The sequence below is a fragment of the Colossoma macropomum genome, unplaced genomic scaffold (assembly GCF_904425465.1).
Source record: "Colossoma macropomum unplaced genomic scaffold, Colossoma_macropomum, whole genome shotgun sequence".
Lineage (NCBI taxonomy): Eukaryota > Metazoa > Chordata > Actinopteri > Characiformes > Serrasalmidae > Colossoma > Colossoma macropomum.
The window spans coordinates 23,340,817-23,354,275 of NW_023494802.1; the positions used below are offsets into that span (position 1 = coordinate 23,340,817).

Sequence of the window (13,459 nt, forward strand, 5' to 3'; positions counted from 1 at the left end):
TTATCAGCACACTGGTGGTTCATACAAGCAGCATTACATTCAAAGATTATTCCAGTAACAGAATAAGGATTTGTCGTGACGTAATACAGAGTTAAGTTGTTGTGAGGCGGTCGTAGACGTTCATATATCTTGTATTACCAATCTGAGTGGTTGAGAAGCGTTCTAACCGTGCTGATATTTCACAGGTTTTTCACAAACACTTTATCACTCCGCTGAGACGCCCTTGCTAAGGCAACGCCTTTGACAGCTGTAGGAGACGCTCAAGCCATTTGAACGTTTTTACTTCTTACTTTGCGCACAAACAGAGAATGGATACTTTTAAGATCACATTTGACCGACAGCCGATTTGGTCAGACTCTGAAGATGAGACTACACTAAATTCCGAAACTGTCAGTTGGTCTGTGTAAGGAGCTGGAGAACGAACTCTTGGCTGTGCAGCGAGTGAGCGGAGCTCGTTACTCTGACGTAGCAACAAGCTGCTTGTTAAGTAACTATAATTTGGCGGAAGGAATTGCTAACATTAAAACATATTAAACGCCACGTTCATTGCCCAATTCATTTATTTCTTACTTTATTTATTTAACTGTTGTATAAAAGCAATAGAACACTCGAGGTCGTGTGTTATCGCGAATATCATCACGGCTGTGATGATCTATGGCACGAGCCAAAATCACAGCCGTTATGTTATTTCGCGATAACACACTCCCTCTCGTGTTCTATTGCTTAATTTTACAACGGCTTTGAACGCGGCTCAACCAATCAGATTTTAGAGCCGGAGCTATCTGTATTGGTAGGCGTGTACATTCACGTAAGGACAATCTTCAGAAAAAGCAAATGTCCCTGTCCTGTTAAAGCGAACTTTAGGAATTGTTAAAGGCTTTGTATTGCTATTGTTAGGCTAATGTGTATCAATGTGAAAGAAAGAAGTGTCGAATGAAAAACTATTCGTATGACCACCCACCTTTCTCGGCGACCCCTTTGTCCCGTATTGGACCATGCACTGTACTGCTACGTAATCTTGTGAAGTCAGTGTCAATTCGAACAGGCGCCCTTCACTTCACAACGCTCGGGGTCAGTTACGCTCCGTTTGGACAGCTAGTCTAGAAACCACACCGGGGCAGTGAACACTGAGGGGAAGGTGCCAAACGAGAGGGAGGAGTTCCAACTCGCTGAAGGGGTTTCCGGGCGCTCCGAGTGTGTTTCTTATGTTCAACCTCAGCGCGCGCAGAGAGGGGCATGACCGGAGACGAGGGAGGACCAGCCGTAACACACTGGGTTCTTAGCGCATCAATTCAGCGGCAGATCGCATCGTATCGCACCCCACAGGAGTGCGGAGGTCACACACGCCAAGTGTCCCTCTACCTCTTTCTGTCTCTGTGTCTTTCTGTTTCTGTCCGGACGTCGATAAGCATGGAAGACCCTCACTAGAGACACCACGGAGAGATACACGTTAATACCGAGCATGGCTGTGGACGGTAAGGTCGCTGTTGGGATGATGCTAAAAATCATGTTCTGTTTCACTACGTTTTGAGCTGTAGGTTATGTTCAAGCCTAAAGCTGAATCAAGATGACTCTTTATTTGTTTGTCGCAAATCTTTTATTTTTAAATAAAATTTGACTGGCTGTCAGAGCATGCTTGTCTGTAATTAGTTTTGAACGTGAGGACTGATGCCCTTTATCGGGAGACGCGGCAAGTTAGGCTTATGTTGAGAGTGTTTTTTTCTGATGTCTAGGAAGTTTCGGTGTTTGATACTGACAGTGTGAGAGCTGAAGCCTCATCGCTGTTCTTTACACTCTTGAGTTTGTTCAGTGTTGTGGCAGCTCGCTGTATTTCACACTGGAGCGCGTTCAGAGCACTGCGAGCACTTCAGTGGAGCTGAGTTATTGCGCTGTTTAACTACATCAAAGACTGTTCAAGCTGTCAGACTCGCTCTGGTTTTGCTGTTATAGTGTCTCTATGCTTGGGCTCATTCTGAATGGCTTCAGAGTTGTTTATGTGAACGAATGACACTCATAAACAGATCTAAACTCACAGTTTGGAGAAGATTCACAGCATCTTGTATATGTTTGCTTCAAATTTCAGCCACTGGACAAAGTATTGAATGTACTTGATTCAAATGTGTATATCATTTCCACATGAATAAAACAGTTAAGTCAACACAGCAGCTTACTTTCTTTTTTGGCACTAACTGCCATGCTAATGTATTATTCCTGTGGAAATTATGTGAATATCCGAAGTAAATGACATACGTTACTCTTTTAGCAAAGAAACAACGTGAAACTTGCATAGTCATTAGATGATCACTTGCACATATAATTGCTTAAAATAGGTTTTTCTCCTTTCTTAAATAATGAAATATAACGTCAAAGCTTCTTCTGTAAGTAACTGCTTCTTCGCTTTTTTGTATGCATTCATTTATTTGTTTGTTTGTTAATTTATTAAACTAGATTAAAAGTAATCTAGCCTAATATAATTTAATGGCGCCAATTCACATTTTGCATAATCACCTTAGGCTTGGGCACCTAGTGCTGTCAGAGCATGAATGAGTGCATGTGAAACACTCTCTCTTGAGACTGAATTTAATATCCTACCAAAGGCACCTTGATAAAAAATTATTGCACTTGATTCAAGTGTGCCTGTTTGTTTCATTAACTTTTATTACATAGTCTACATTAATAATGCCAATCTATTAATTTCACACAAAGATACATTCTCAAACAGGTAATCAATACTGCTGAATTTAAAATGAATGAATAAAATGAATTTTAAGTGCCCTATTTACATCTGATTAACCCTTAGCTATTGCCTATGCCTTAAGGAGATGGATTAAGTCTAGAGTAGCAGGGCTCAGTATCTAGTGTAATAGTAACTGAGGATCTTGGGCCCAATACAAAAGTTCAAGATTGAAAATACAGTAAAATGTATTTATATTCATATAATTTAAATGAATATAATACAATTTGTATTACATGTACCAAGTAGGGATGCAGTGATATACTGTTTATAGAAAGTAAAAATTTGGACTAGATCCACCTGGATTACCATTATCAAGAAATACAACATTTATGTGTAAAATGAATAAAACAGAATAAATGTTCTGTTCTGTACAATCAGTGCATTGTCAAATATTGGTTTAAAATATTGGTTGAAGCTAAACGTCTGCCTATGTTTTTTTAAGCAAATATCTGAAAGATACTGAAATGATTCCATATACCAGGAAATGATAAATGATATAGTGCATCCCTAATACCAATAGATACAGCAAAAACAAGGGTTATTCATGCATAAATTTTTCAAATGCATTTGCAGTCAGACTCACACAAACAACATACAGATTTCTGTAGATGTACTGTTCTATACCATGCAAAAAAGGAGAGAGAATATGTGTATGTTTGTGATCCAATACATTTCATGGTTGTTTTGCTCACAGCAATATGTCATGGGGCAGCAGGTCCATTTGTGTAAAATCCAGAAGAACATTCAGTCTGATATCATTCCGCTGATGCGATTCTAAGCTTGGCCAAGTACTCACTTCTAGTAGCTATTTTCTTTTCAGATTGGTAGACACTGTTTTTCAGCTGCTTTTTCAGTAAATCAGTAATTAACTTCATTAATTCTTGCTACTTCCCTTTACATGGCTCATGTTTAAAGCTGTTTTCAGGGCAGCCTTATTTTATCTCATATTTCTCTTTGCCTCACATTAGAAAAGCTTTGATGCCTCTTACCCAGTACATACTAACAATAACCTTTTTAGTTAGAGGTAGCTCATTTGCACTGGCATAGGACCTGCTGCTCTTACAAAAATCCTGACCTTAAAGGACTTTTCCAGCATCATTCAACCTAACCTCTGTCTGCCGCATCTGTGTTACATGGTCAGGTACCACAGACAATGATTTTGACATTTGATTTTCACATTTGCATGTATTTAGAAGTGAACAGGAAAAAAATGGACCCTTTTCGACATAGTAGGGAAACATTACAGCTGTGATGGCATTTGTGAATAAGAATGTAGAGGTCTCATTTATTTTTACATATTATTTATCTTATATTAATTTTTCCACTAAAACGTTGCTGTTTGGTGGAGCAGTTTTCACTTGTAGAGATAAGCAAATTTGACAAGGTCTATGTGATTCCTTTGAAAATTACCTGTAAAGATCTTGTGACAGTTAGCCAACGAGGTCAGCTAGTGCTAGTAGTCGAATGTTTTCTAGAGTAGGGTCAAAGTTGTGCACGTTAAAGTGCAAGTTAATGTAGTTAGTTATACCTCATTATGTTTTAGTTGTATTGTGTGATTTACATTTTTGCATTTTTTCCGGTTTGTTAATGATGTGTTGTACGGTGTCTAATGTGGTATATGACCATGTTCTAGTCAGTGTTCCTAAGTTAACTGACATGACAGTGTTTAATTACTTCAGTCTTTGAGCAGTAATATCTCTAACATTAACATTTACTATGCAATATATAACTATAAATCTAAGGTATTAACAACCAGTTTTTATTTATAGATAAGATCACATATTCTCTTTCTCATTCACAGATATGTTTTGCTGTCATTAAAGTTGCTCGCCCTTCCATTGCTGAAACAACAGGTATCATTAGTTTTAATGTAGGCCTTGTCATGCTTGAAAACTGCTCCACCAAACCAGATGTCCTTTGTGGAATAATTAGGCAAGTACCTTAATGAGGACATAAAAATAAGTGACCCCTCTACAATTCTCATTCATACACACCACCACTGCTGTAATGTTTTCCCTACTAAGGTGACTTCTGCTCTGCGTGAAAAGGATCCATTGACTTGAAACTCACTTATAACAGAAGTCAGTGAGCAGGTGCTGAAGCAAGTGGGCATTGACGTCTATGTTAAATGTGTGTTTTGAGTCAATGCTTATCAGAGTTATCTCTTCTTTTACTAACTACAGGCAAATATGTCAAAACTATTGTATGTGGTAGTCGGTGCAGCAGACAGAGATTAGGTTGATAGAATTTGGATCATTCTTTTAATAAAGATGAAAAACAACAATAATTGCTGTCAGGTCAGTCTGAAAGGGTAACCATTATCAAAGACATTGAGAAAGTGTCACTTTTCCATTGCTCTGTCTCACGGCCTGCCATGTTTACACACAGAGTATGAGAGAACAGGCTGAATGGATTTACTCAATTGAAGTCCATTGAAATGGTCTCCAATGTGTGCAAGGAGCCATCGTTTAGCACTCATCCAGGCTGCGGGAGGGGATCATGAGAAAGAGCATAAAAGAGGAGTGCTGAATGAAAAAGAAAGCAAGTCACTGTTTTCTTTTGCAACTCAAACAGGTCTTTGTTGTTTTTCGTCACGTATTTGCTAGTGCTGATGGAGTGGCTGAGTGGCCATTTGGTGGCAAGCCCAAAAGGTGGCTTAGGAGCGCTTTTGAAATGTGATCCTCTGCTCCAGTGGCATGGCTGGGTTTGTGTATGTGTGTGTAGACAAGCATTTCTATGTACTCACAGCTTTGCATCCACCTTAAAGCTTCGATCCCTTTAGCCCTTCATCCTTTCAGCATAGCCTCTCTCTACCAGACAATGGCTTGTGCTGTTGATCTAATAGGGATGTGCTTGTGCTTCTGCTTGTTCTTGAGGTTGTGTATGTGTGTGTGTGTGTGTGTTGGTCGCATACTTTTTCCCACTCCTAATGCATAGCCAGTTGCCCTGTTGTTGGCCTGAATCTGCCTTCTCTCTTTCTCTCTCATCCTCTTACTCTCTCACTTCAGTTCACATGACATCTACACCAGCAAGGCTTTTACCCCATACTGTTGCAGTCATCATCACAATCAAACACCATAAAACCAACCATAAAACTCAGAGCAAGGTGGGGGAGGGGGAGAGGGCGCTATAGGGATGACTTATATGGCATGTTATTGCATCTCCTTTGTTTGTTTTTTTTAAAACCAATTTGTAAGAAAAAGGACCTTGAAATCCATAGTACAGTTCAAGTGCTATTAGCAAGATTTTTTTTACATTTTACATGGTAGATTGTTATTTGTATTAAGGGTAGAATTTATGGGGCATTTTATATTGTTTTTTTTTTCCCAATATTTTAATATCAGGAAAATGAAAACTGCCCTTTTTAGTTACATAAAAAACTGAAAGAAATGAAGAGACAAAGGTTTGGTTTGACAGAAATAATATACAAAATGCACTACATAGGTGTGTCCGTCAGGCTTGGTTTCTGACTATGAGGGAGACCAGCAGGATCATTTAAACAATGCATTATTATCATCTTTGAATTGGTATCTAATCATTGTCAAGTTGTGACACTCTAGTTGACATACATGATTAGTTTTTGTTTTATACATGACAAAAACATTTTTCCCACATTAGGCCTGTGTCTGATGTGGAGAGGTGGGACATCCTACATTAGTACCATATTTATTGTACCTCACATAGATGAGTTCTAGAAACACGACTGTTGAGTTGTGCTGGTTGCACCATGCTTGGTGTCGCAAGCAGATGTCATACCTCTAAAAAACTCACAGGGTATGTTTTTTAGGACGTCCTGATGACAGTGTCAGGTTTTAGACAGACAAAACCGCTTTTGGCCACTGTAATGTCTTTTATACAATTAGGATAAGCTAAGCGGCTGCAGACACCACAGCACTGGATGATTACGTTTGTGTGACATTCTTAACTCCATTCCTTATTCCGTTCAGTAATAATTATTATAATAATAATAGCAACAATAATTTTGAGGTGGACTCCATGGGAGCAATAGAAATAGCATGTGAGTTGAAGCTTAATCTTTGTCAAATAAAAGGTAAAGCAAAGAACCAGTATTGAGAACCACTGGCCTGAATGAAGAAACAAAATCCTTGACAATTCAAACCACTGTTAAAAACTTAAATTGCTTTAATTACTTTTAGAAATGTCTACCACAGCATAACAACTCCAATAATACTCCAGTAATATGTTGGTGAAAGTGTTTTTTATCATTAATGTAATAGATGAACTGAGCTAAGGCACACTTGATGATTTGTTGATTGTAAACATGGCTAGACAGTCTTAGCCTCAACACTTTGTTCCCCAGACCACTCTGTCTTCATCATCCATCCTGCTCTCAGAAAGAGAGAGAGAGAGAGGAAGAGTGTGAGCAAAGTGGACATGTATGGTGGACACGTTTTGGGCTTGGAGGAAGATAAGGGGGGGGACTTTCTGTAAACATTTACTCTGTCCCTGGGGGCCTCGACAAATTGATTAAGTGTTGAAAGCACAGAGGGATCAATTCGGTTTCAATCAAAAAGCGTCTATGAGTGAGTAGACAGAGAGAGAAAGAGGCAGAGAGAGAGAGAGAGCCTGGCATGTAGTCAGAGTAAAGAGAGAGAGACATAGCAGCATTGAGGAGAGAGGAATGAAGAAAGCGACCACGATTGAAATCAGCCAGTATTCGTGTCTACATGATCAACAATCAGCTGACTGCTGATACTTTAGCTGATCTGATGAAAATAATGTGAGCCAGCCGAGCACATGCATGTATTAACATTTGAATGTTGTTGTTATGTCTTGACAAATAATTAATAACAATTAATTGCATTCCTTCATGTAATGCCTTATTGGTACATATTTGACTCTAAAGATATTTTTTTTCTATTTTAAAAGCAGTGCATTTTGTTACAGCTATAGGAGTGGACAAAATAAGCTTCATTAGAATTTGTATTAAATATATTTGAATGCAGGGTTCACATGAACCTGATCATATGATTTCCAGGGAAAACGGTTTCCCATTTTCATCACGAAAGACCAGTGAGTGCCCAAGCGGCTCTTTATGTATATATCATATAGACCAGGGGTGTCCAATCGTATCCGCAAAGGGCCAGTGTGGCTGCAGGTTACTCCAAACAAGCTGAAGCACACCTGATTCTACCTGTTAAATCATTTGGTGTTAGCCTTCAAACTTTTCATCAGGTGACCTCCTTCTTTGTTGGAAAAAGTTTTTCAAATTATAATGTAGGTATGTCAGTTATTAATAAAATTAAGACTTACTTACAGGCTTAATTTATGTCTATATTTCTTCTTTGAGCGCAAGTGATGTGTTCTTTCCCCTTTGAAACTGTATATTATCACCTAAATATATATATATATATATATATATATATATACATAAACGGATTGCCTGACTCAGTTTTAACCTGGCTGTAAAAGATGATTATTTACATACATGAGCCAGGTCACACTACAGCTTAGTAGCTGTTTTTGTACACTCTGCCAGGAGAACAACAGTGAAGTGTTTTGTGATTGATAGACAAAACCATAATTGCTGGCGAAAGGGTTTAAATACATGTCGAAAACAAAGATTTCAAAGATAGACTCGACTAAGGTCTTTTATGCAAATATCGACCACTGAAATGACGAAAATGTACTTCTCTAAGACAGCCATTTCTTCTGACTGTAATTTACTAACACTTAAGCTAAAAGGAATAGTTAGGCAAAAAGATTTATAACCCCAGATTCAGTTGATCAGCCAAGACATGTTTGATATATGATGTGTGCTTCTTTAGTTTACAAAGGGAGATGCTAGGCTAACATTGCTAACAAACACTAGACTTAGACTATTGAGTGGGGTAAGTGATAATTCATGTCAGTTTAGTTTTTTGGCAAACTGTTCATTTACTGACAGCAAAGTGCTTCTCTGACATTGTGAATGTATGCGCATCAGGGTACCTGCAAGTCTCTTCTCCTACTTACCTGTGAAGCAATTAATACATGAATCACTAGTGTTAATGCAACTAGGCAATTTTTCAAACTAGTAGAATGCAAATTCAGCCAGGACAGCTTTCTAGTTATATGAAGCAGCTAATTAACTTTTTACTTTTGCTCTGCTGTCCTGCTCTCTTCTCACTCTCTTGCTTGCCTCCGACCCGAGCTGCGTTCATGTAGCGATCAAATTCAAGGCACGTCGAAATGGATTAATAACAGCGCTCATCGTTTTTTAATCGGTTGAAATATACTTTGGCACATGTCCGTATACCTTGGTGCATTGCCAAAATATAACAGTGGGAAATGCTGTATTAATACTTGGCAATAATATGTCTTGTTTTGAAGACAACTGGGGTTTCCACTTTGCAGTTACTTTGTTTGCTTGATGCTCATTGATTTATCTATAGTTCTCCCGTAAGCACAGTCTATAGAAATAACTTATATTTGTCTGTAGTGCTAATCTAGGTTTAGCCTGAAGTTCCACATTTTATACATCATTGGTATCGGCATATATACATAAATAGGATATTTGGCATCAGCATCAGCCCATAATTCTCATATCTGTGAATGCCTATTTAGAATAAAACATTTTATTTTATTTTATTTTTGTTAGTATACCTTCCGGACTGATTTTAGAATGACTTCTGTTGTGTTTGTCTGTCCTGTATCATGCCTCAGTTAAAAAGCAATCCTGGCTGAAAGACAATTGCTCATTTGGCTGTAAAGAAAGTGGAGTGTATAATAGAAACTGGTAATAAAAATTCATGATCAGTGCAACCCTAGAGAAAAGAACTCCTGCTCGAATACAGGAACAGAGTGATGGCTCACTTGACCAATATGGGCATTCTTGTGCAAACACATTAGTGGTGTTGAGATTAGGATAATTGGTTGTGATGAGGGAAATGCTTAGTGGCAAGGCTGTTCAAACCACACTTGCTTCCTCTTCGCCTGTCCTTGTTGCTAATTTCTCCTGAACTAATACAGTTACTTTTTTCTTCTAGTCTTGTTCTTGTACTTCTTGTGTCATATTAGGGAAGGCATGGGCCTGTGTCCAATATCTAGCCTTTAATTAGCATTCTGAGAGCAAGAGAGAGAGAGAGTGAGAGAGAGAGAGAGAGAAAGGTGGAAAAAGAGAGCGGAGAAGGAGAAAGAAAGAGATACAAGGAGAGCAAAAGAGAAACGACATTGAAACTTAGAAAGTGCTGAGTTGGTGATACTAATTAGGCCTAATTTCATAGAGCCATTTTTTCCTTCCCTCCACTCCTTCTTCCAGTCTTGCTGACCCGACAGAAGGCAGTGGCCTGGAGCATGTAAGCAATCGATGTTCACATCCTCTTGTTAGGGTAGAATTTAAGAAAGTCTTAGAAGGGACATAATTCGCTTCAATTTCCTCACTGAACATGCCTATTCTTTTAACACTTCTAGTCTTCTTGTCATGCAAGACCTGACAAACCATTATTATTATTATCATTATTATTATTATTATTATTATTATTATTCAGTTTTCAGTATTAAACAAGGAATGTGTGACATGGACATAAAATGCAATGTGCAGTAAAGTTGTTGAATATTGTGATGATGATGTGATAAATTATGATTAATACATATACACCAACCAGCCACTTTACACCTCCTTATGTCTACACTCATTGTTTGTTTTGTCAGATCCACTTACTTACTATATGTGTACTTAGTTCTACAATTACAGACGTAGTCTATACATTTCTCTGCATACTTTGTTAACTCCCTTTCACCCTGTTCTTCAATGGTCAGGACTATCACAGAGCAGGTATCATTTGGATGGTGGGTCATTGCACCTCACTGACAGTGACGTAGTGGTGGCGTGTTAGTTTGTTTTGCGCTGGTACTAGTGGATCAGACACAGCAGTGCTGCTGCAGTTTTTAAACACCTCAGTGTCACTGCTGGACTGAGAATAGTCCAGCAACCACAAATATCGAGCCGTCCTATGGGCAGTGTCTGAAGGACTAGAGGATAAAACCGTGCAGCAACAGATGAGCTATTTCTATTAGAGAGACAGTGGACAAGTGGACACTGTTTAAAAAACACCAGCAGCACTGCTGTGTCTGATCCACTCATACCAGTGCAACACACACTAACAGGCTACCACCACGTCAGTGTCACTGCAGTGCTAAGAATGATCCACCACCCAAATAATACCTGCTCTGTGGCGGTCCTGTGGGGGTCCTCACTATTAAGGAATGGGGCAAAAGGGGGTTAACAAAGAGGGACTGCAGTCAGATTAACTGATGACAGAGAACTTTAGCTCAAGTAAACAGACATTACTCACTGGTGCCTTCTAAAGGTGTTATAGCACAAGTCAGAAGTTTGTTGTTATTGAGCTGTGTCATGGGTCCTCAAGTTGTTATTGTAAGACCAATGACATATCTCAAAAAAGTACATTTTCTGCTTTCTTTTACTTAAATTAATTTGTCTTAACCTAACAGAAAATGCGTTCAATTCATTATGTTTGTTTTGATGTAATAATACAATTTGGAAAGCTGACAACTATGGAAAATAATTGCAATCTGTCACGCATTTGGTCAACTCTTTGGAAGACACAGACTTCATCTCCCAGAATCTTCTGGGAGATCTCATGACTGAACATCCGCACTCAGAATCCAGCTCTGGAGAGAACTCCATTGCCCAGAATTCAATGGGGTCTCGTGTGACTTTGGACTTTCACCGGCGAACCTATCAGCGCTCTCAATCCCCTGAGTACTAACTATGTTCACCTGTGCATATGATCATATGACAGATAGTATTTGAGCCCGGGCTTTAGTCTGAATCTTTGCGAGGTATTGTTTCCTAGAAACCTACTGAGTGTTACTTGCCTGTTTGATTATACTCCGTGTTTTGACCTTTGCTTCGTTTGTTCTGTTTTTGGCTTTTTGCCTCTTCCCTTGGTACTTTCGCTGTTCTGACGGATCTGTGTTTTGACTTTTGGACTGTGTTTTTGACTTCGATTTGAGCTGTGCCCTTTTTGCTTCTGGTTGGTTTGTTGTTAATAAACCACCTTCATTTTTACATCCGCAAGCGTCTGATTTTCTGTCACGGCATCACACAATCAGCCCAATTAAGTGCATTCAGCTCAAAATAATTGTGATAAGTCGCTTATGTAATAATTGTGAGAGGCCAAACCCTGCCCTGCATATTTTTGATCTTCTGTGACAGTTAAGTTTCTGCCGACACTGTCAGACCGGCAGGGATTGTGTAAAGATACGGAAAGGCTCTGCATCTTTGAATTCCTGGATCTAAATTTGGTCCTTGTAACATTAAACTTTTAAATCCTTCTTGAAAACCTCTGGATTGAACACATGTGAATGAACACATATGGATGTTTCTAAAACATCAAATGATGTATGGTTTTGGTTCCACCACACTCCACCAAACATCCTTCAACAGCACACATCAGCACATTGAATAAAGATGTAAAGAGTAAATGGGGGTGTGACTATGTCTGTACTAAACAGGCATAAAAGTAAAGATGTTTGTTCATTTTGTGGGAAACGTAGCCCTTTTTTGAAGTAGCCACTTAAAACTAGATAATGTTGGGAGATGACAGTCAAGTCAGTTAACCCTTCCCCACGGGTTCACCGTGTAATATAAATGTGTAGGGGGTTTACAGTGTGAAGTCATTGAAAATGTGTTATTTTATATGTTCTTTACAGAAAATGAGCAAAGGCCAAGGAATCTGAGGTTGAAATAATAATAAATTGCATAGTTTTTTTTTTTTGGTAAACATTGAAAATGGGTCCCACAGACCCAAACACAAGGGTTAATTAACAAGCCCCTGCTTAGTTGTAGTGGGTGTGTCAGAGCAGGAGTAACATTGAAGTATGCAGTACAGGAGTGATACAGGACCTGAATTGGGAGCCACTGTCCTATTGCAAGACATGGTGTAGCAAAGGCTGTTCATTCACAGTCGCTGCCCCAGAGACGGTGGTGTTAATGAGGCACCAGACTTTGATACTGAACTAAAATGCCTCTGTACTACAATTTTCACCTCTTATTAACCAGAAAACATTAGGGGATGAATGAGCATTCAGTAATGCTGTATGTATCGGCTACTGAACAGGTGGAAAATAGACTATCACTAGGTTGGCTGCTGGGTAAAAATGCACAGCACATTGTGGACAGATGAGGCACGTTCTGGTGGTGAAAAGCAATTACACTGTGATTTTCACATCAGTATTATCATCCCCACCCAGCACTCGCCACCACTAATGGGTGCATTACAAACCTGAGAACAGGGGGAAGGGAGGGGAGGCAGGCGGAATCTAGCCATCCTTGTTCTCTCACAGGATGATGAACAGCCCTCCACGCTCCCTCCATCTCTCAAAATAGAACCTATGGGCCATCCCTCTTTCTCTCTTCTCTTCTGTTTCCTGTCCTTTTGCCATGCTGCGCTGCTCCCTGTATAGCTTTCGCTTTCTTTCAGCCTCTGTTTACCCTCCGTCTATCTGTTTGTCTGCATGCCTGTCATCTAGCAGCCTTTCTCTCTCTCCCCTCCTCTCTCTCTCTCCTTCTGTCCTCCATCTCCTGGTCATCCAGTCAAATACAAATGAGGTGTGGGCAGGAATGTGGATACATGGGGGGATTGTTTATTAAGCTCTGCCGGCAGGGCAGATTGGCTGAAGATGTTGATAAGAGCTGACACTGATGTCGTTTTTTTTTTTTTTGGCTTAAGCCTAGCTGCAGCAGTCCAGCTACAC

At 39.3% G+C, this 13,459-nt stretch overlaps 1 protein-coding gene across 1 annotated transcript in view; it reads left to right on the forward strand.

The window, feature by feature from the left end:
* Nucleotides 1-1,232: 1,232 nt before the first annotated feature.
* Nucleotides 1,233-13,459, forward strand: part of samd10b (sterile alpha motif domain containing 10b) — a 117,333-nt gene continuing 105,106 nt past the window's right edge. Inside the window, exon 1 of the mRNA XM_036591960.1 lies at nucleotides 1,233-1,475. Within this exon, the coding sequence (XP_036447853.1) occupies nucleotides 1,463-1,475 (13 nt within the window). The 5' untranslated portion in view covers nucleotides 1,233-1,462. The remainder of the gene's footprint in view (nucleotides 1,476-13,459) is intronic.